Source organism: Equus caballus, chromosome 30 (genome assembly GCF_041296265.1).
Source record: "Equus caballus isolate H_3958 breed thoroughbred chromosome 30, TB-T2T, whole genome shotgun sequence".
NCBI classification, from domain to species: domain Eukaryota; kingdom Metazoa; phylum Chordata; class Mammalia; order Perissodactyla; family Equidae; genus Equus; species Equus caballus.
The window spans coordinates 33,909,988-33,934,519 of record NC_091713.1 but is presented as its reverse complement, the minus strand read 5'-3'; the positions used below and the strand labels follow the sequence as shown (position 1 = coordinate 33,934,519).

General features: G+C 35.2%; 1 protein-coding gene across 11 annotated transcripts in view; it reads left to right on the top strand.

The window, feature by feature from the left end:
- DENND1B (DENN domain containing 1B) overlaps window positions 1-24,532 on the top strand; it is a 243,962-nt gene that overhangs the window by 74,841 nt on the left and 144,589 nt on the right. For all 11 annotated transcript variants that reach the window (XM_070255835.1, XM_070255834.1, XM_070255837.1 and 8 more), the window contains exon 3: window positions 2,303-2,346. In XM_070255835.1, the coding sequence (XP_070111936.1) occupies window positions 2,303-2,346 (44 nt within the window). The remainder of the gene's footprint in view (window positions 1-2,302; window positions 2,347-24,532) is intronic.

Below are 24,532 nucleotides of genomic sequence, written 5' to 3'. Positions count from 1 at the left end.
TGATCTAACATTGCTAGATCAGATCTGGTATTTGGAAAGTAATCCTCAGCGAACAGAAAATTCAGTCTTTGTGCATAAATTTGTGGAATCCCATTATTATTAGTTTTTTCAGAGCCCTTTGGTTTCTTCCTTTGCAGTACTTGTGGAAAGTTGCCACAAAGATGTGTCAGATGTGGTGTAAACCTAACAACATAGGCAGTAGCTAAGTTAATCCATTTCAAAATATGGATGCACATGATTATAATAAAGTTTTCAGTGCTAAAGTGTAAAATGTATTTAATGAAAAGAAAAGAAATAGGATATTTTCCACTAAGTGATTAAACAAATAGATGCTATTTTCCTGTATTCACCTGTGCATTCTCTGTGAAAGAACAGATGATGCAGCAAAAACACTGTCCAGGAGGGGATGAGCAGGAGCCAGGTGGGGCAGACTTAGGTAAATGCTGCAACAGTGGGCGCAGCCTGTTAGGGCCAGGTACATGTCCTGCTTTTAAGACATAAGTGGAAGAAGTTTGTCACACACATTTTCTCGAACAGTAACTATAAAATTGAGGATGTTGAAAAGGGTTATTTTAAGTATTCCCATTGAAACTGTTTAACTCCATTAGTTATAAGAAAGGACTGTTCTATGTTTTCTGCCTGATTGTTTTTATGAGCATTAGTTATTGTATTAATTTATCAAGATAACTTTTGTTTAATGCTTCATGAAGACTCCTTCATACACTTTTGTTTTATGAGATCCAAATCTTAATAACTTCTACTTTGGTAAGATTGCTACATAAAGACACACACACACGTCTATATTTTTTCCAACATAGTCTTCCACACGACATTAATGTCTGAGTATTTGTAGATGATCTGTAATAGGCGTAACATTTGTTTTAGAAATGTATACGTGTTATTTTACGTGAGGGCAAAATCATTTAGTATTACTGTCATAAATTTGTAATGCAGTATTCTTATATAAGATGTTTTAAATGATTTCTTATTTATATTTATATAGAAACTTTTTATTCTTTAATAAGTAAAAAGGTTAATTGAAGAAAGCATGCTTTCTTTTCTTTTTAAGTTAAAATGTTTGAAAAAAATTCTTTTGAACTTAAGTAACACAGCCAGAGGAGCCAGCTCATGCTAAAAATGTTGGTTGGTAAGTATTGAGTTTTGGCATTAAACACTTGAGATTATACATCCTTGGACTGTATTTTTAAAAAAGCCGTATGGAATAGTGGATATAATGGAATAGAGCTGTAGCTTTTTACTGACTGGGTATATACAGTGGTATCCTTGATTCACCAAGTTCTTTCACTTGGAGTGGAATCCAAATCCTGTCGTATCAGTGGTACATGTTACTTATGTTATCTTGGGCTTTCAAAACCTTTTTCAGAAGTAGTATTGTGCTCTATCCTTTTTAAAGCATATTTACCATATTCAGAAGTTTATTTTTGACAGAATTACAAAATAGGTACACCACCAAAATATTTATTAGTACTAATTAAAAAGACTTCTTTTTATTAGGTAGAAGAGACATTTTGTGAGAAATAATGAAAATGAAAATCCAATGTGAATATTTATAAAACTGATTTATATATACAAATGACTAGATATGTTAGAAAAATTTCTCTGAAATGCCCTGCAAACATCAATTATATTTTAACTAAGCTTGCTTCCTTATACTTACCAACTTATCCATTATTTTTAAAAATGCTTTACAGAGTTGCAAATATGGGATTTCAAAACTGAATTTTGATGTACACCTGAAACTAACATAATATTGTGTGTCAACTAGACTTCAATTAAAAAAATGTTGAAAAAACCCTGAACTTTGATATAAAGCAAACATTATTACGGTTCTTATAAATTTTTATTTAGCATTTTAAATGGAAATTTAAGGTGATATATTTTGGTCTAGTCTCTGAAGGCTACAATGTATTTGATTACCTATTTACCACATTTATATTTTTCTTTTCAAATTAAAATTGGTATGTAAAGTATAGTTAAATCTGAAAATTTGTATTTCAAAATCTTAAAATCTAAAGTATATAAATAAAAAAGTAAGTTGCTAAAAGAAATAATGACTTTTAATAATCTGACCAGGTTATTTTATTTGTTCCTGTTTCGAAGGCTATTAAAACTCTTAAAAGTTCAAAGTATTTAATTTTGAACCTCATCAACTGTAAATATTTAAAAAGAATTAATAATTATAAAAACATAAGTTTGACAATTTTAGGAGTATCTTAACAAGACAATTGCTTGAAATGTGTTTGTTAGCCTCTGTTTAATGCCATGTGTCAATTATTTACAGATCCGGTGGTATTGTGGAAATTCCCAGAGGACTTTGGAGACCAGGTTGGAACCACATAATTTTTAAAAAACATTTAAAATTTGGAGTATTATCATTATTTCTTTTGTTACTGCTACTACTGCTACTACACATGAATTGCTATAATTATTTTCTCATGATAACTATGAGAAAAAAAAAGCCATGTGTGCAGAATATATATGGGAAGAATCTTTTAAAGTGATTAAGAGGTTGGGTGATGAAGAAGCTCTTATATTGAAACTAATGAGAACCGAATGTTTACAGTTTCTGTATATTTTTGCACTCTTTTAATTTAGCTATGGAGTATATATTTGGAAACATTTAAAAATTTCCTCATCAGAAAAACTTGACAATACTAAATGTTGTCGATACCCTCTGATTATTTCTGTTTACTTAGAAGTAATAGTAACTGATGTAAATAAGTTGTTACAGTAATATCTGAATCATTTACATATATAAGTTGAATTGACAGTATTTTCTTATTTTTAAATAATTCTTATCTATAGCTTTATTTTATTAAAAGAAAATGAGAGACTTCAGGATGAATTTATTTCGTTTTTATTTTAAATTATGGTTTTCTATAGTGCCTTAAGTATTTAGTATGAACAAAATGATGAATTATTTTGACATTATATATGTAAATAGAAAAATCTTTAAAAACTTGTATTATAAATTTATCATTTTGAAATAAATTATATAATATATGATACCAATATAAATTTAAATTTTGATAGAAATAAGCACTTCTTCTGAAAATCTATGAACAGGTTCTTTTTTCTTTTGTCTGTAAAGAAATGAGATAAAATAATCTTGTCACTGTTAAAATGCTAAAATTGTAATACAAATTTAACCATAATTTAAGTTCACTTATATGATTCTCATAATTGTCATAATTTCCAAAAATGAAAGCAGAGAAAGGTATTCATTAGAGCAGTTCATTCAGAAATAAGTATACAGATATGTGATTTTTGATATATGAGGAAGAAAAATTTTCTACATGTGAAAATCAATATAGAAGACTAGGAAGGTACACTGAAAAGGTCAGTTAAGTGGACATGTGAAATATTAATTAGAGCTAGTGTAATTCTTGACTGTTGTTTCATATAAAAAGAAAGTATGCACTCTTAGTTTGTTTTTAGCTCTTTAGAGAAAGAATAGATTTATAAACATCTTAAGTATATAAAAGAAGTCCCTACAATGAAGACATCATTTGGAAATATGAAGCTTAATTGGGTTTGTTCCCAAGTAATGTGTAGTTAGGTTGGAACCTTACTGACTCATTTTACCATTCTAAAATACTGTTCTCTTGGTCTTCTCAATTCTTTCTTGTCTGCTGATCCACAAACAAACGTCTTGTCCAGGACGTTTTTTTTTTTTTTTTTTCAGTTTCTACCTCTTAAACTGCCCTTGAGAATTCCTAGGGGATCTGAAGACTCCTAACTTTGGGTTCATATAAGGGTGATATTGTGCTTGTCAAGTTCAGCTACAGTAAATTTTTCAGTGAAACCAACTGTTGCTGTTCTTTGTGACTGATTGGTCACAAACTAGTGATTGGAATCTTTTAGTTGGGGCTGAATTGTTCTGTTTCCCGAATTCGTGAGGTCAATGGAACATTAATAAGCCCTCACATACTTAGTAAAATACAAAAGCAAGTAACCATGTGATGGGGATGAACATTCATAACCCACAACGAGGATTCCAGTTCATAGCAATTCTTACAGACTTTTTGAAGGTTAGAGCTGAAAGGAGCTTTAGGTACCGTGTTGTTTAACTATTCCACTTTATATCCAAAGAAACCAAACTTTATGTGGGAATCTAGCCTAAGGCCTTGAAGAATGATTTTTTTATATGCTAATTGGTGAATATTTTGAATACTACAGATGACACAAGTACTCTGTGTATATTTCTCATCCTTTTTACCTTTTACTGCAATCCTATATGATCTGCTTCTTCCTAACCAGCATTTTCACTGGGTCTGAAACTGCTGCGGTAAATGATAATTCTTAAAAAGCTCTTTATTTAGCTCTTACCATGTACTGGGCACCACACTAGGAACTTTATGTGCGTACTTCATTTTATTTGCAAGTCTTCCCAGCGCTACTAGGAAATGTTGTTGTCTTTGAACTTAAGTAAGGCTTAAATAAGAAACTTGCCAGATATCACACTGCTTATAAGAGGCATAAGCTTATAAGAGCTAAGATTTGAAGGCAAGTTTGTCTAATTCAACAGCATGTCCTCTGAACAATTAAGCTATATTGTTTTTTCTGCTTGGAATGCTGACCCAAACCCTAATTATTTTAGATTTTATTAAAAAAGTTTATCATAGCAGTTTTTTTCCTCAGTATCTTTATAATTTGAAAGCAGTGTGTTATTTAATCCAGAGAAATAACATCAATCCATTACCCCTTTGGTTCTGCCACATGGGGTCGTTGGTCCATCATAGACACTGGCTTGTTACATGCTTCTTTGAACGTGTTTTCCTTCTTTTGGCAGTAGAAGAACCAAAGGGATAACCCAAATGACATTTCAGGAGTTGTAATCAGATTTTTTTTTTTGCCACAGTGGAGAAATTTGTATAGGGAAGTAGGAGATGAAACTGCAAATGTGTATGGGGCTGAATTTTGGCAAAAATTAAAGGTCTTGCTAAAGAAGTAGACTTCAAATGAATTTGTGGAGCGTATGATTTAGCAAAGTAAGTATGTTAGGAAGATTAATCTGGAGCAGATTGCGGTATAGGCTGGTTGTGGGAGAAACGAGGCAAGGATGTTAGTTGGTGAGTGTAGTAGTTCAGCTGAGGAGTAAGAAGGATCTGAAAGAGTTGATTACATTAGGAGTGAAAAAGAAGATGATTGTAAGTGGGGGAGGGATTGCATCCAGAGGTGTTTTTGGGGGGATAGAGTGGAGAACAGTAATGAAGAGAGGATGAGTTTGATTTTTGTCACTTCAGGAAATGTCGAGTTATCTTCCATGCAAGTGATGGGAGGGACTTTGGGGATTTGAGAAGAATGGAGAATGTTCACAACCTAAGGAAATACAAAGGTGTGAATGAGCTTGAAGATTGCCAAACAAATTTAGTTGATGTCACGGTTATGTTTTGCATGTATGTTGAGGGCTGTGGCTGAGAAGATGAATGCAGAAGAATCTTCTATCCATGCCACCACTGTTTGCCATACCTCATCTGAACATTTGTGTGAGGCTCACTACTTCTGTATAAATGAGTGCTTTTGTTTCTTTTTGCTGCTGTCAAGGTAATCCTTCGATTGCCCTTATTTCCCTGTCGTTCACATTTATACTTCATGGCTTGAGGCTGTTTTTCAGAAAACTTAATTTTTTTCTCCTCTCTGCTTGTCATTTTCATGGTTCACTTGTCTATAGCCTTGCTGCTTGCATGTACTGTTGGCCTCTTTGAGCCGATGTTTGTGTTTTTTGAGTGAGAGGAGTCGGTCTTGGTGAGATAAATACATTTTTAGAGAGGGATCAAAAGTAAAATCTTACAAATGCTGGACTCAGACAGATTTGTGTGTGAATCTTGGCTCTGTATTTAAGGACTGTGTGAAGTGTTGCTTTGGGCAAGGGACTTAATCTCTCTCAAGTCCTCATTGGCAAAATGGGGCTGATTTCACTGATTTGACGAAATTATAAGAATGCAATGATCTGAAGTCTGTAAAGCACTCAGCAATGTGCCTGGCAGTAGAAAACACTCCATAAGTGTGAACCAATCATTTTATTATTATAGTGCAAGGCCATGGGTGTTTATTAATGATGAGGACCAGATAAAACTGCTTTATGTCGAGTATCATTTTTTTTAGAGTATCATTTTTATAGTTGGATACAAAGTTTGAGAATTATACTGCTTTATAGACTTTCAGAAAGATTTATAATTTAATAGCATAGGAGGTACTAATGTAAAAATTCTGTTCTAATATTTGTGTTTTGACTTTCTTAATTTGTTTCTGTGCCATTAGTGGATGACTACAGTGGATTTATACTGTTTAATTGACAAACCTTTGTTAAAACTTTTAGTTAGTTATTTTTCATGAAAATCTCAAGTTGTGTTTAAGGTTTCTTTTTTTCAGGATGGCTCCCAATCTTTTAGTAATGGCCAAGACATCAGAAATTATGAAAACTATTTGCTCAGGTTTTAGGTAGGAATAATAAGATTATGAAGAACCGGCCCCAGGTCACACTTCTAACTCTTCAGTCTCGCAGTTCTTTTCCTGTTTTCACACAAACTACAGGCCTTTCATGCTTTTGGGCCATTTCATATGCCTCAGATGCCCTTTTCCCATTTTTCTGATGTACTTCCTTCATAATGCGATTGAAATGTTTTATCTGCTGTGATATATTGAGGCATTCATCTTTTTGTGTTCCATACTCTTTTTTGTATTACTGTGTCTACTGCATTCCCTGACATAGAGTAGTTGTTCTGGTGTCTTATTTCAATGAACAATCCCATGTGAGCTTCTTTCCCAAGCCAGGGTCTTTATATGTTTATTTTTGACTTATCTTTCCCCCTCTCAACTGCTGTAACCAAACTGGCATCAAATCCTATCGTTTGTGCCTCTTTTATGTCTTGTAAATCTGTCTGTTTCTCTTTGTTTCTAGAGTCCTTCCTTTTTTTTTGTTTTTAAGATTGGCACCAGAGCTAACATCTCTTGCCAATCTTCTTTTTCTTTTTCTCCCCAAAGTCCCCCAGTACATAGTTGTATATTCTAGTTGTAGGTCCTTCTGGTTGTGCTATGTGGGACGCTTCCTCAGCATGGCCTGATGATTGGTGCCATGTCCACGCCCAGGATTCAAACTGGCGAAACTCTGGGCTGCCAAAGCTGAGCATGCGAACTTAACCACTCAGCTATGGGGCCAGCCCCATAGCATCCTTTCCTTAATTCACATCTTCCTAAGTCTTCTTTTCATGTCTATCTTTTACCTATTTATTCTCCACAGTGTGTCTAGAATGATCTGAAAGACAATGGAATGGTCTCCCTAAATGACAAATACTGCTACTAAAATCCCTACTACCACTGGTTCCTTACAATGTGCTAGGCATTCTTCTAAGTACTTTACCTGAATTAGCCCATTTAATCCTCATGAAACCCCTGTGAGCTAAGGGACTACTATAATTCCCATTTTACAGATGAAGAAACAGAACTGCAGAGTACTTAATTTACATGGCAGAAGTCACTCAACCAGTAAGTAGCAGAGCCATTATTCCAAGCCGGGTAGTGTGACTCCAGAGCCCCAAGTCCTAAAGACTTACTTAAACTCAATACTCCCCATTGACACCTTCAAAATAAAATCAACTTGCTTAACATTATCAGGTCCCTTGTTTCAAGTCCTTTGTTTGCATCTTGAACTTCATATTTCTGTATCTCCGTTTCCTTTCTCTCTTAAAAAAATGGCCTGTATGTCATAGTAAATCTGTTTCCCTTATGTACCATTCATATACATTCTCTCTCTGATCATAGGGGTCTTTCTGTGTGAAATGCTAGTGTCCTCTGTGTACTCTCTTTTGCCTACCTTTCTGGTCTTGGCTTAGAGCTCATTTCCTCCAAGAAGCCATTTTATGTCACAGGTCTGGATTGAATGTATCTCCTAGAGTTTCCCCAGCATTTTATGTTTCCCATGTTACAGCACTTATTAGATCTGTCATCTCTTCACTTTCTGTTTACCCCATTAGATTAAATGTCTCTGAGACTAGTATTAAATAATAGTTTTTTTAAAAAAAGATATAGTCACAAATTTAATACAAATACAAGATTTTATTTTTGTTGAAGTTTCTTTTTAACTTATTAACTGAGGGTACCAGTAAAATGTTACAGCCTATTCAAAGGAGAGTTGAAAGTATCCCAGTTTTATGTAGATAAATCAGGAATGCTGTGATAAACTTACAAATAGATATAAAAGTGGCTGTTTTACATGGAGGGTGAGAGAGGAGGGAAATCAGTTGCCCCTCCATCAGACATGTCTGTGGACAAATAGCATTTGCATTGCTGTGGTTTATCTACAGTTTACAGAGCTGTAAAATAGCTTAAAGACAATAAAAGGCGCAGATCTTGAGAAGAGTGTGTTGGACAATGACTTGTTTTCCATTGAAGGCAGCCAGTAATCTTTTGGTCCATTTCAGTCTTTCACCGTTTTTCCCTATATAGTTTTTCTCTCCCTCTTGCAAGCATAATAATATCAAAGAAAGATTATTCTAGAGAACAAAATAAGACAAGTCCCATTAAGTTTGGCCTGATTATTTACATAGGTGCAGCAAGAGTGTTAATTTAGCCCTTAAGTTTCCATGAATTTACTTTACATATCAAAAGCCATGCAGTGTAGACAATTGTGATGTCTACAAAATTAACTGCTTTCTGGAAATATTCATAAGGAATTTCAGATTGGACTTTTAAAAGCCCCTGTTATTTGCTATCCCAAAGCTAGGACACCAAGTCCAAGAAAATATCTTTCCCAGATTTCACATGTACTACCTATAACTTTGGTAAGCTCTCCTCAAGGTCCACAAAATTTGCTAAGGTTCCTGGTCTGTGAGGAAGGGACCTTCTTTAACACCTGTAAGGCTGGACACTGTCAGCCAGGTGTCCGGCTGATTTTCCTGGGAGAGCTTTGTAGGCTTCATAAGAATAGCTAACCTTTGTTCCTTTAAAGTGCTTTGATGTTGCTGGTTAAACAAGCATCTTTCCCAAATATGACACTTTAAGTAAGGCCTTCGTTGTGTAATCAGTTTTTCCAGTTATATCCTGTTAAAATGTGAGAGATTTTTATTGAACTTACGTGAATAACAATATTGCCATGAAAAGTATAGAGACTTTGCTGAATTCGAGGAGGGAGGAATCAGTGAGAATCAGATATAATTTGAAAATTACATTTCAGTTCACAGAAGCAGAAATTGTTGTGGGTTAAAGACAGCTTATGAAGAGGAGAGAGGGCTTCATTGTATGTCCAGAAAATAGAACATTAAAATAGCGTCAACAATATTTCAAACAATAAAATTTCCCTCATTAATTTATTCAATAAATTGCAATTAGTTATTGTTCTGCTAGATCTTGGCTTAAGAGTTTCATGAAACTTTCTGCTTCTTGACTAAAAAGAGTTGACAATCCTGACTCAGTCTACTTGAATGGCCTAAAAGTTGTCTCAGTGATGTCAGTTCAAAGCCTATACCCAAGAGTCTATTCTTTGAAGTGTCAGTAGTTTGAAATACCTGATCCAACCCCTTTTTACAAGGCCCTGAGACTGACCTACTTTGTTGAAACAAAAACTCTGTCCTGTAGCTTATACCAGAGCCTTCAGGCAAGTATCAGAAACAAACTAGAACAAACTAAGCTATCTGTAGATGACAGAGACTTAATGACTATTGTTAATTTATTTTGATAATTTTCAAATGTGAAAGATCTGGTGACGGTTCAAAATAAAAATAAAGTATAGAAAACGAAATCTGGTTTCTGTTGTATGAAAAATGAAGACAATAAAGCCATTCAAAAAAAGTTTTAGACAAAATATCTCTAAGAACAATGAGTAAGCCTGTTTTTCAAGGAGTCAGAGTTATATCTGACTTAAAAAAATGGGTGAACAAAATTTGTATAGGAAAAATTTTGAGATATAATATACAATAATCCTGAGACATAACATAGCAAGAATATACCAAGAGTATCAAATAGGGACATTTAGTGTGTCTGGAATATGGCCTTTGTTGTTAGTGCTGGTGAGTGGCTTCCGACTCCTAATGACCCTGTGGACAGCAGAACGGAACCCTGCCTGGTCTTTCTGAGCCATCCTCTCACTTCCGGTGCTCTGTCAGACAGTGCTCCACTGCTATTCACAGGGTTTTCACGGCCAAGTCTTTGGAAGTGGGTACCAGATCCTTCTTCCAAGTCTGTCTGAGTCTGGAAGCTCTGCTGAAACCTGTCCACCATGGGTGACCCTGCGGGTATTTGAAATGCAGCTGGCAGAACTTTCATCATCACAGCACAGCCACACACCGCCCTCAAAGGATGACAGCTGACAGACGGGTGATGTGGTTCTCGGACCAGCACACAAACCTAGGCTGTGGTGGTGAGAGCATGGGGTCTTAACCACCAGACCACTAGGGCTGGTGGAGTAGGATCCAGACAAATATATTTTTGTTAAACCTCATGGGTAAGTCTCATGTATATACCCAGATGAGAACCACTGGCCTAGAAGATGCCAGAGATTTAAAATAAAGAAGTAAGGTTATGGCCAAATAAACATTTAAAATAACTAGCGTATTATATTAATATTGCCTGCTATCACCTGGCAAAGCGCTACCGGGACTCTGATAAGTATGGGAAAACTCAAAACTTTTTCACAAGAGTTTTGATCATTGTTTTCCTAGAGAGTAAAACATATTATGGATAGCAAGGACGTTGGCATATCTATAGAAATATCCCATAAAACATGTGCTTTCTGAAATATTCATATCATAAAGTTTACATATACAGATTTAACCTAGGCCAGGCTGAACATCTTTTCTGACTTGCCAGCTTTTTGTATGCAACTCTTATAATAACATATCAAACAAACCAAATTATTTCTAGCAACTCATTTTACAAGAGAACATGTCTCTCTGATTTTCAGGGATCCTCTAAGAAATTTCCGAGATAGTTTTGGTTATAAAACATATCCTGGAAGTTTTTGATTTTTTTCTGTATTCATAGTCTGAGTTTGGGACGGCAACATTGCAAAAGCCGTTAGAAGATTTGGGTGTTTGATTATGATGGGATTCATAGGTGCCTAGGAAGCAGCACTTGGTCATCTGTTTAATCAGAGTGACAATATAATACTTAAAAGTAAATATAAACAGTACCACAATTGAATAGTTCTTTCATAAATGAGGAACTTTAGTGCTTTTTTCCTCCCTTAAATAATAAAAGACACTGAATTCTGTTAAGATAGAATTTTAGCTCTCTAGGAGGCACTCAGAGGTAAGAATAACCTTTCGTGTTGTAGACAAAGACATGAATCAGTAATGCAAGGAAGCAAGCCCATCAAAATTGAGTGAGCTTTAAAGGTTTTCATAGCTTCTTCTCAGAGTCAGGTGTTATCAAATAAGACAGATAAAAGTCACATTTTAAGTTTTATTTCATTGTGCTCTCTCATAGTCAAGAACAAACTGACACTTTGAGACATATGTCAGAGATCTGCAGGGTCAAACTAATTTCATCATTGTCATCACCATCATGTTTATGTTATTTGTGTTAACATGCAGTGCCTCCATGATTCTTATCATCAAATGAATTCATTTATCTTTAGAAACTTTATCCATTTTAATATTTAATACAGAAATTTTGTTAGTTCTTACATAAACAATGGTTCTTCACCGTCCTCAAGTTTCAAGAATATAGCAGTAAAAAAACCCAGGAATCACTCTTTTAGGACAAAACTATGAAAGCAAAAGCATATACATGGTTGTTTTTATCTGACATTATTGTCCCTAGTGTGGTCTTAACCACCAATATTAATTGTAACTTTTAAATTAAGTAACTAACTTAACTAACAGAGAAAGGAAAAAAAAAACCCCTGGGGGGCTAGATAACTGAGAACTTTCTGTCGTGCACAAGCATTTTAACAGACTACCAGACCTCATGAATGCGCATAATACGGCTTTCTAAACCCACACACATCCCATTTACATCTTTGTGAAGTGAGGGAAGTGAACATGTTTGTTAGCATGACCCAAAAGTACAGCCTTTTCATAGCATACAGAAATAAGAAGTATATAGACTTAAATTATGCTTAGTAATCAATGTTTTAGTATTCTGTCTTAGAAATTATCTAGATTTCCAATGATTATACATTAATTCAATTTGATATCAGTTTAATATTTTGGTTTCCTAAAGATTTGGGAAATCATGTTTTTTATAACCTTAAACATTATGTCTTGTTACCTGATTTGTTCCATAAACTCGGATAAGTTTAGGAAAAACAAACCTAAGTGAAATAAATATGTGCTTGTATAAATCAGAGAAACGTGAATTATGAGAAATTATGTGAGTTTGAATTCTCTAAGAATTTTTTGAAATCTAGCCCATTTGAAATATTAGAAACTCAATTTCCTTATTTTATAGGACTTTTAAGAATATTCAGTTTATGTACATTTCTCTCTATAAGCCAGTCGGAACAGTTTATTTAAAAAACTTTTTTTAAAGAGTTTAATTTTTAGAGCAGTTTAAGGTTCACAGCAAAATTGAGAGGAATATACAGAGATTGCTCATATACCCCTGATCCCACACATGCATGGCTTCCCCCATTATCAGCATCACTTACCAGAATGGTGCATTCTTTACCAAGGATGAACCTACACTGACATATCGCAATCACCCAAAGGCCATAGTTTACCTTAGGGTTCACTCGTGTGTTGTGCCTTCTATGGGTTTGGACAAATGTATAATGACATATATGCATCATTATAGTATCATACAGATATTTCTACTGCCCTAAAAATTCTCTGTGCCCTGCCTGTTCATCCCTCCCTGCCATCCCCACCCCTAGCAACCACTCATTTTTTTATTGTCTCCATAGTTTTGCCTTTTCCAGAATGTCATATAGTTGGAATCATACAGTATGTAGCCTTTTCAGATTGGCTTCTTTCACTTAGTAATGTGCATTTAAAGTTCCTCCATGTCTTTTCATAGCTTGATAACTCATTTCTTTTTAGTACTGAATAATATTCCATTGTCTGGATGTGCCACAGTTCATTTATCTATTCGCCTACTGAAGGACATCTTGGTTGCCGCCAAGTTGGCAGTTATGAATAAAGCTGCTATAAACATCCATGTGCAGGAGTTTTTTTAATTTGTGAGACTTTACAATGTAGTTCATTGATACTTTCCAGGAATACCCCATTTCACACTAAGTCAGGACAAAGGCCTTTCTGAATTATAGACATACAAACTCAACAGACACCAAAAATTTTGGTGATATTTTTAGATATACTGTATACAGTGAACAGATAATATAGATATGTAGCAAGTTGAAAGGTAAGTTGTTAAAAATAATGGTAGGGGACTGGGTCAGTGGTGCAGCAGTTAAGTTTGCACGTTCCGCTTCGGTGGCCCCGGGTTTGGATCCTGGGTGCGGACATGGCACTGCATGGCAAGCCATGGTGTGGTAGGCATCCCACGTGTAAAGTAGAGGAAGATGGGCATGGATGTTAGCTCAGGGCCAGCCTTCCTCAGCAAAAAGAGGTGGATTGGCAGCAGTTAGCTCAGGGCTAATCTTCCTCAAAGAAAAAAAAAGTAATGCTATATTTTGCAAGACCTTTTTAGTTTTGTTTTCGCTTGTTACTCTAGTGATATTAGAGATTAAAAATTTCACCAAATATTGAACAGATGAACTTTGCCTAGGCAATTAGCATGTAGCTAAAGTTGTCTTAAGATTATTCATAGAATATTTTTTTGCAAGTTGCTGGTCTGCAACATAAGGCTATAAACAAAAAGCCATGTGATCCTTGCCTTTCAAGAGTCTTATTAGGAGAAAGAAGATTGGACTTGGAATCAGAAGTGAACTGCAGTTGTTTTTACTTCTAACTTGAGTGTCTGACTTTAAGAAAATCACTTTTTCCTCTCTGAATTTCAATTTTCTCCTCTTTAAATGGAAGATGCAGGAGCAAATGGTTCCTTATTGTTTTTACAGTATTTGCGTCTACATGTAATTCCAACAGAAGGCCAAGTGTAGTAAGTGCCATGAAAGTTACTAATAATGTAAAGTGGATGTTCTGGGAGGAAGACGTCATACATTTAAACATGCTAAGAGGTAAGCAGTTAGTGAGGAACAAGAGATAGTAGGTTTATAGTAATTTTCCTGATGGTGGCAATATTTAGTGTACTTTTGGTAGCTTCTAGGATTAAAAGGTTTGAGGAGGGAACACCATGTTTATATAGAATATCAGGAAACCACTTTAAAAGGAAAGATTGAAGATAGAATCTAGAAGTTCATTTTTTTTCCCTTTTAAGATTGGCTCAGAGCTAACATCTGTTGCCAATATATATATATATATTTTTACTTCTTCTTTCCAATGTCCCCCAGTACATAGTTGTATATATTCTAGTTCTAGGTCCTTCTGGTTCTAGTATGTGGGATGCTGCCTCAGCATGGCTTAGTGCGCAGTGATAGGTCTGCACCCAGGATCCGAGCTGGTAAAATCCTAGGCCGCCAAAGCGGAGTGTATGAATCCAGTCACTCGGCCACGGGGCCAGCCTCCAAGAAGTTGATAATTTATATAACAAGAATGAGCAGAGATGGCAAGATGAAAAATATTACCTAAGTACCCACTATGCATTATTTTTTCTAATACTAGATGAGTAAAGATAAATATAAAACATTTCCAGCTCAGAAGGACCTCATAGTCCAGTAAGGGAAACGAAATTAAATTAACCGTAATATAATGCTGCATGTGCTGTACTACTAATGTACAGACTGTAATGGTGGTTCAGATGAGGTTGCGTGACAACTGTGAGTGGAAGGTTTAGCTTTGGACAGCAGTGGTAAGATGTACTTCCCTCTTTAAGATGGGCAGAAAGAAGGAAGAACAGATGGCAGGGGCTTGGCTGATAAAAGATAATATTCTGGGAAGACTCAGTTTCAGAGATGTTGAAAGTGCCTTTGTTTCCTGTATCTTCTTGATTGTCATTCTTACACTGACATGACTTGGGGAAAAAAGGAGTAATGAGATGGCAGAGAGGAAAGTTTGTCCTAGACATTCTGCATAGGTCCTGTCTGCATTATTGTCTCTTGCTTCTTCAGGAATTACTGTCGGTACATTTAGAACAATGACAGTTGAACTGATGTACTGGAAGAATGTGAATCTTCACAGATTATTTCTGGGTTTGAAGATTATCAGAGACCAGTTTTGAGGATACCACTGAAGAGAAGGTGGTTTACGGGTCTCTCAGCTAGCATTAGAAAGAGATTTAGGAAGAGAATGTAGATGTGGTTGCATATTTTGATTGCAATCTGAGATTCCTGTGGAAATGCTGTTGGTTAGGAGGAGTACATGGAAGTGATCTTTAAGCCTTGTTCCTTGACCAGTGAGTATTTTTCTTTTTCTTTCTTACTTTCTTTTGTTGTGGTGAGGAAGATTGGCTCTAAGCTAACATCCATGCCTATCTTCCTCTACTTTGTATGTGGGGCGCTGCCACAGCATGGCTTGACGAGGAGCATATAGGTCCCCGCCCAGGATCCAGACCTGTGAACTCTGGGCTGCCAAAGGAAAGTACGTGAACTTAGCCACTATGCCACTGGGCTGGTCTCTGAGTATTTTTCTTAAGTTGGTCCTCTTTTAGGGTGAGAGTGGAAGACACTGCCATATATAGTTAGGGGAACTGAGTATGACTCCCTATTGTATTGGAAAGACAGAATGATGAAATTGTTTAGTGATTTGAAATTAGACTGATAACAGCTAGAGACTTTAGAATTTTATTTCTCTCATTAAATAGAAGACTTATCTGTTTTTTTTGGATAGTATAGATTGGAGTTTGAAGTCTGTCAGTTACATGCTTTGTTCCATCAAACAAGTATCCTCTGTGATGAATGACATGATAGTGACTTCACAGGATACATGGTAGGAGTGAAGGCCTGTATGAAGCACCAAGACAGGCAGGCATTCAGCAAATGAGAGAGCATGGTGACATTTCTTTCAGACCCTGTCCCTGTCATCCCCCAGGTCCCCATCCTTTTTTTGTTGTTGTTTTTACTGCCCATTTTCATTCTCCTTCCTTTTTTGTGGTCCAGTTTTACTTGTTCTTCAGCCTTAGCTTGAAGAGTAATCTTTTTTTGGAGTCTTTCCTGACCTTCAAGGCAGCCTGTCTGTACTTCCATAGCCTCTGGTATACCTCTATATTCTGCAGTTCCATTAGTTATGTTTCCTTTTTCTTTTTCGAATGTCTCTATCTGCCCTGCTCTGTATGTGTGTTTCTGAAGGAAAAGGGGCAGAATCTCCTCATTTTTCAATCCCCACATCTATCACAGTGGTTGGTACATAGTAAGATCTGAATAAATGGGTTTTTGTTTTTTGGGTTTTTTTTGGTGAGGAAGATTTGCCTTGAGCTAACATCCGTTTCCAATCTTCCTCTTTTTTTTTTTTTTTTTTCCTTGAGGAAGATTAGCCCTGAGCTAGCATCTGTGCCAATCTTCCTTTCCTTTGTATGTGGGATGCCTCCACAGCATGGCTAATGAGTGGGGTAAGTTCATGCCTGGGGTCCAAACCTGGGCTGCGAAAGTGGAGCTCGCGGAACTTTAACCACTTGGCCATGAGGCTGGGCTCCTAAATAAATGTGTTTTGAATGACTAGATGAATGAGTGACCAGTCCAAGGAAGTTGAGTAAACTCATAATAGATTATCTTAACCTTCTTGGAAAAATAGGAACAAAATAATCTGCTAAGAGGAATAGATGTAAGAATGGTGTGGAATATTAAATTTAGAAAGATTTCAAATTGGTGTTATGACAACTATAGTAGGGATTCATAAAAATATGAATGAAAAGATGTGATTTAGCAGAGAAGTTAGGCAACACGAAGATTTAGTTAGGTCCCTGACTGTTCATGCTAAGTACTTCACGTGTGTGTTCTCTCTCTCTCACATTTCTATAGAAGGTTAAAAGAATTAAGATTTAATACATATTGACAACCTAGTATGTGCTCCCATGCTTGGTGATGAAAATACATTTAGAAATGCTTTCAGAAAAATGCACATTACACAATTATTTCTAAGTACATTAATAAAAAAATTCCATTAAGCAAATCTTGGTAGAAATGATCTGGAAACAGTTTGAATTACAATTCTGAAAGTGAATAGTAGTAAGAAACTGTGTTGTACAATAATAGAAGAACGTTTTAAATGTTGCCCTTCAAGTGTGTGTCTTCAGAGGTCTTTTGTAACTGCCGGTAGTCAGCTAGTTAGCTGACTCCAAAACAAATACTCTCAGCACTGTGCACAGTTTTCTTTTCATGTTCAATGATGTCTAATGGTTGGTTTGCATGGTTTAGGAAGAATGTCTGTTCTTTATTTAAAAAAACTTTTGCACATCAATCATTTCAAAAAATGTTTCAGTTTTTAATGATTTTAAAAGCGATTTGGTCAGAATGATTAAAGTCTTTCATGATTTGAAAGTGAGGTAGATTACTAGGTGGACATTTTATAATTTTGCTTCTTGTGTCAGTCATAAAGAAGATCTAAATTATTTGGAAATAATTTATTAAATCTTAATACTTTAAAAATAAATATTTAAATGATTGTGGGTCTTTAAAAAACTGGATTTTTTTTTTGCTTGTTTGGACTTGATTCTGTCATTTTTAACTACCATTTGATCATATCAGACAGCAAAAAATGATTTAATTGCCTCCTATACTAACTATTGTTTTCCATGGAAAGAATGAAGTATCTTGAACCAATTTTTTATGTGCGATAGTTAATTTTTATTTCACTACCCCTATGAGTATATACATTATATATGAACACATATTTCTAAGACAAATTGGTTTCTTAACTTTTAATGAAATACAATTTTGTAAAGAGAGATGATAGTTAATAAAAGAGAATAATAATTGTGTCATGGCTGTATACTTTGTTTCATATTCTAAACATTTTATCAGTGATCTATCTTAAAATCTCTATAATATCAGTTATTTCTTACCAGTTTTCTTTGTAGATACATACAGTGTTATCATTTGTCTGAAAAAGAAGAATCAGAATAAAGCATTGTAAGTGGGAATTGTGTAGGAAAATACTTAAACCTAAAATCGTCATCATTGTTATATCTTTCTCTCTGTCCATCTTTCTTTAGATAGATAAGATTTGTTTCTTTTATAGGTGCAGTGTTAGAAAACTCAAAGCGAAATGAGATCACATTCTTACTTTACTTGCATGCTTGCCTTATATTTTCTACTGTTAAAATTAAAAAATTTTATTGCAAGCAGGTAAACTAATTTGGAAAAACATAATGATATTTTAGAAATGTTGCTGTATAGCTGGGGTATTTATTGGAAAACAGAACTATGTAATCTGGCACACTCCTGTTGAAAAGAATATTTTTGCATACATTTTAGATGATGAAATTTGAAAACCTCTGAAAAAAATGACCTTATTTTTCTGCTAAAGGGTGAACAGGTTAATGAGCTTTTAGAGGTGAGGTTTTTATATTTATTTTTATGGCAGTGAAATTATTATATTCTAACTATGCAAATGATTCAGACCAGTTCGGGAAAGTGGGACATGACTTAGCACGCTATAGAAATTAATAACAGATGATGCAGATTGAAAGTGAGAAATGTGGTTTCACAAAAACTTACTTTTTATTGAGCAGTAAACATTTGACACAAGTAAATTTGGAATTTAGTCCTGTAAAGGGTTCTGAATCTTTGAGGGAAACAGAGTTGAAAAATACTTTTTTCAAGGTGGTGTAACAAAGACTGATGGATCAGAAGCGATGCTCCTGAAGTCAGGAGAAAAAAATTTTTTTTAAATATAATACAGGGGTATGAAAGTCTCTCTGCCAGTTCAAAATGTTACATTTCAAATTTTTCTTTATTTTTAGTTTAAAAAGAAGTTAAAATTAGTTAACTATGAAACAAAGGATGGAAACAAGAGTAACATGTTTTCAGATATTACTTGAGGGAAACCTTAAAATCTTTCAAAATTGGCAAAAGTCAATATTAATTCACATGGAATATGTTACTTTGAAATAATCTTGCTTATTATAACTGTGTACTGCTTTTAAAAATTCCTTTTAGGGAAATTTCTTTTTTAGGATAGGTGTTGAATGAGGCTTCTGGGTTACAACAATTGGTAACTAACCATAGAGTGCTTCCTTACCTTTTTGTTTGAATACTTCCATTTTCCCTCATCCTTTCAGTACATTATTAATAGATAAGCTGTTTCAAGTAATATTGCTAGATTGTTCACTAATGTTTAAAATTTAAGCCTGAAATAGAATTAGGGAAAATAAATAGATATGAAGGCACTTCACTATTAAAATTTTGAAGTTTAAAAAATATTCTCTATTAGCTGAAAATGTTGAACTTGATCAACATATGGTACCAGCTAGCCTCGTCCCCACCCGTTCTTTTGTTATCTTGTTATTGTTATAAGGCTTAATGACAGTTGTAAGCCATAGTTCTGGATGTGGGGGTTAGTCCACCCTGGGGAGAAGAGGAGGAAACAGCAGTGTGGATTATGGAAATATGGATTGATCTAAAAAGAGACTTCTTGTAAAAGAATGGGGCTCAAAGAAAAGCTAGGAAAAACTGGTGAAAAGATGATGGAATATGATGTGAAAATGATCATCTGAAATCTTTCCTTTTATTCCCAGCTGCTATGTTTTAGAGAAAAGGAATGCATTTGTGTGTTAAGGGAGAGCTAAAAGAGGCGAGATGAATAGTGTTATTTATTAGATATATTTTCATTTTGAGTGAGATAAATTATGTGCATTTTAATAGACTTTGCGTGTGTTAGGCTTTTTACAACTTAAAGACAACGTTAGGTATGATATTTCATAGAAATGTTTCAAGTAGTACACAACATTTGATTAATGTTTGGCCTTTAAATAGACCTAATTTCAAAAATTAACTTCATGATTGTTATATATTATTTTAGCTAATTGTGATAGTAAATATTATATTTAAAATATGAGTTATTTTCTATTACTTTTATTACTTGGTTATTCCAATACGTAGTTACGTGTTTATTCATATGCACTTTTCTGGACAAATGATAACATTGCAGCTTATCTTGGTAAGCTAGTACTAAGTGGTAACATATCCATGTCTTTATCCGTAAGCCTATTTGACCAGAAAAGAGAACACTGCAGTCTAGTGGTCACTTTTGTGAATGCAGACACAAGGTCCATGTGGTTTTAACTAGTTTCTGATGTTGGTTGTGTAAAATGGAGGAAGAGTTGTTGCCTGATTCTGAAGTTGGGAAAAAGTTAGCATGAAGCAAAGAAATAAGGCGTTTGGGAAGAGGATCATATTTTGAGGAAGGATAATGTTTTCAATTTTGAATATGCCAGATATTCTGGTAGGGTTATTTTCTAAGTGGTAGGAAACCTCCGACTGGAGTTCAGGAGAGGGATGATGATATGGTTTCACACAGCTGTTAGGTAGCAGAGCTGGGTTCTGAAGTGCACATTTCTGCCTAGAGAGCCCAGACTTTTATACATTCTGTGTTTCAGTGAGATTAGATTTCCCATGCAGAAGTGAGGGCTGAAGACAGAAGCCTGGGGAACACCAGTGGAGAAGGAGTCGTAAAGTAGCCCGAAAAATGGCAAAGATAGGAGGAGAGCTAGATAAAAGGGACACAGACATCTAGGGCAGATACACGTAAGCAGGGGACGATTTGTCAGAAACCTTGGCTTCCTCAGATCAAGGGGAAGATTACTTTCAATTTTAATCTCAAGTGTTTCATTCGTGGTAGATACTGAATAAACACATGTTAAATGAATGAATGAAGTCTTACACATGGTAGGAAAGTCAAATATGATAATGACTGGAGAAAAGGCTCTTAGATGTAGAAATTAGAGGTCATTGGTGGCAGCAGATTGGGAAGACTCAACAGCAAGAAGTGATAGAGACTTGCCAAGTATCCATCATACTCTTAAGAGAATGTTCAGTGGAAGAAAGAACTATTTTAGTTCTACCTTTTGCTGACCAAAGGGTGAATCTAACTTTACAGAATTTACCTCATTCTGCTTTTATAAATAAGTCACTCTTGTGTTTATAATTACTCCTTATTTTCCCTATGTTCCAAACAATGATATATTGTAAAGAATAAATAGAAGGTATGAGATAATTTATTTAAGAGAATTAGTTCTTACTTGAGAAAGTTTATCAAATAACTATATATATAGTTTCTAGTTCACTGAGTAAAATCCTTTATGAGAGACTCAGGAAATTGTATTTTCTCTTTAAGATCATTTATGCCAAAGTGGACTAGACTAGGAGTGATCAAAACTCATTGCTATTTGATGAGGCCTGTTTGGTGGCTTTCTGTATGTGAAAAGAACCAGTGTTCACAGTTCAATTTCTCATAGGCAGAGTTCTGCATTACAAGAACTAAGACCAAAATTGGCACCTTTACCTATAATCTCAGCAAGAGACCAAAGATTACATCAGCAGGGAGTGTGAACCAAATTTTTATTTCAAGAGGTAGATGTTCTGTAATGGGTAGGGCAGAATAAGTTTGCAAAATAATATCTCATAGTATTTCTATTTAGAATTTCAAGAAATACTCACTTAAAAAAACACTTATAACTTCAAATTTGATTGTAGTTTGACATATTAAGAATTATGGGCGTATCGTTTTTTTTTTTTTTTTTTGGTGAGAAAGATTGGCTCTGAGCTAACATCTGTTGCCCATCTTCTTCTTTTTTTTTTTGCTCCAGGAAGATTAGCCCTGAGCTAACATCTGTGGCAGTGGCAGAGTTCCTCTGTTTGGTATGTGGGTTGCCACCATAGCATGGCTTCATGAGTGGTATAGGTCCTTGCCTGGGATTCAAACCTGTGAACCCCGGCCGCCGAAGTGGAGTGTATCAGACTTAACCACTATGCCACGGGGCTGACCCCTGACATGTCCATTTTTTATAAAAGAAACATCTTGTGTAATTTAAGATAACCTAAAAATACAAAAAAAGAAAAATCAAGAGTTCCTGGGTTCTTGGTTTTTAGTCCTGCTTTCTGAATAAGGTTTTATTTTCATTACTAAGTACTTAGTTCCTGCTTTAAATTGAGGGGGATAAAAATGTCTAGCAAACTTTATTGAATCAAATAACTAAAGGTGTAACTGACCCCAGGATGTTTACCATCTGAGTTACAGTTTTCCATGTCTTTATCTGTCCACCATATATACACAGCTTTGACTTATCTACAGAGTTCCATCTTGAGCCTAAGGCAATTAAATACTCTTTTAACCCTAAGTCTTCTATTATTATTAACCTTGTTTAACCTCATCCTGCCTGTGTTATTCTAGTATTATTTACTTGTTCTGGTATAATCCTTGTTCCGATATGTGACGTGATTTTGTTTCAGATTTTAAATAATATGCTTCAAATTTAATTACTTGAATTTTGCTCATCTGTGAGAAAGAATCAGTTTAAGCCCTCATTTCTTAGTCTGTTATTTGAAAGAAGTTAGATTTATGTTTTTATTTGAATCTAATATTCTTAGTAATAAACAAGTATAGACATAAGCAACATTGTTTTTTTGCCTCAGGACCTAATTTCAAGAGAATGGAACAGCCTAGGGCAGGTTAGACTCACATTTGTGATTGCATATTATCCCATCTCTCCTCCCATGAGTCCTTCACGTCTAGGCCCCTTTTATTTTTCTGTATGCCAGGTTGAACTTTAGTTCTAAAGTATTAATTATATAATTTTAGCTCTTTATGTATATGGACACCATCCACCATATAGAGACCAAGTAGGCATCAGATTTAGGCATCTGCTGATTAGGTATTGGAACCTCATGAGAACAAAGTGAAAAAAAATACATGGGCTGGGGAATAATGGTTAAAAGCTTTGGCCTGTGAGTTCAAATCCTGACTGATGTTTGCCAGCTGTATGACTTTGGACATGTTACTTGGTCTCTTTGACCTCTAGTTTTTTCCCCCCACATATAAAAGACAATAAAACATGGGTTAGTGTAAGGATTAAATGAGATAATATATGTAAAGTGCTTAGGTCAGAACCTGGCACAGAGTAAGCAATTTTTTAATCATATCTTTATTTAGGAAGATAATCAAAAAGAAAGCATCCACACTCTTAAATCACATTTCTTTGAATTGTCTACCAAGGCAAGTTGATTCTGATGGTCCTAAAACAGTGTCATTTCATATGAGTTCAACACATTTTTTTCAGAGCATGAGTGATGTGCCAGGTACTGGTGAGGCATTAGGAGAACTCCAGAGTTGAATATACCCTCAGAGATTTTGGAGATTCATTGTTCCAGTTGATTATGCCAGTTGTAACAAGTAGGACTTTCTGGTTCACCGCTAACTTCATTGATCTCTGCTTACTGACTAATGACGTGTTGTGATTGTCATACCAGAAGTGGTTGAAGACTCTATAACCTATATCTTCATATAAATTATTAAGAAAATAAAGATATATGTTTTCATCATTATATGAGAAAATATAGTAATTTCATAACTTGCGAATATCGCACAAAAGTTGCTTATTGAGAGTATAAAAATATGAAGAATAATATTGATCCTCCACGATAATGGAGAATAAAACAGTCATATCTCTTGTTGCTTCCATGTCTTTTAATCAATGCCGTCCCTTTCTCTGTCTTCATCTCAGCCAGAATCTCTCTCTAGAGCACCAGGCATGTTTTTCCAGCAACCTCCTGGATGTGTCCATTTTCACTTCTATATATACATCTTAATTTTACGCTCTTCTCTGCATTCCTGCTGCAAATGTCTTGCTTCAGGCCACCACTACTCACTTCGATTATTGCAAATGCCCTCTGTTTGATTTCCCAGCCTTCAGTCTTGTCCTTTTAAATCCATTCTACACATTGTAGCCAGAGTGATCTTTCTAGAATTGAGGCCCAATCATGTCTCTCCCTTGCTTTAAACCCTTCGAAACTTCCCTATTTATCTTAGGTAGGGTGACCATGGTTCATTGTCCAAACTGAGATATACGTGTGTAACCCACATTCCTTTAAAGATACAGACTATCTCTGTCACTCCAAAAAGTTCTCTTGCTGCGTCCTGGTTACTCCCTGTGCTCCCTACCCCACCCCAACAGCCCTAGGCTACCGCTGTTCTGATTTCCGTTATGATAAATAAGTTGGACTCTTGAGGGTAAAATGGAGTGCTGTTGATAATTATGCTGAGACAATATATGTCAAGTGTTCTGGGCAAACCGGAGGAATGGTTTTCGCTACGCCATGCCTCAAATCCAAACTTCATAATTGACCTAAAGGCCTTATGTGATCAGTCCTTTGCTTATTTCTCAAGCCACATTCTCTCATCACTCTTCCAAATTTGTGCTTGTTCTTTCTCCTCCCCAGACCTCTTTGTATGTATTCTTTCCTGTGATGGGAAGACCACCCTTACCTCCTCTCTCCCTCCCTCTCCTCATACTATAGCCTCACCAACTTCTCATTCTCTTTTCATTTCTCTATTTAGATAAGATTTCTTCCCTGGGACTTTCACTGCACTGCTCTAGGAGCACCCCTCCTAAATTTGGTTTA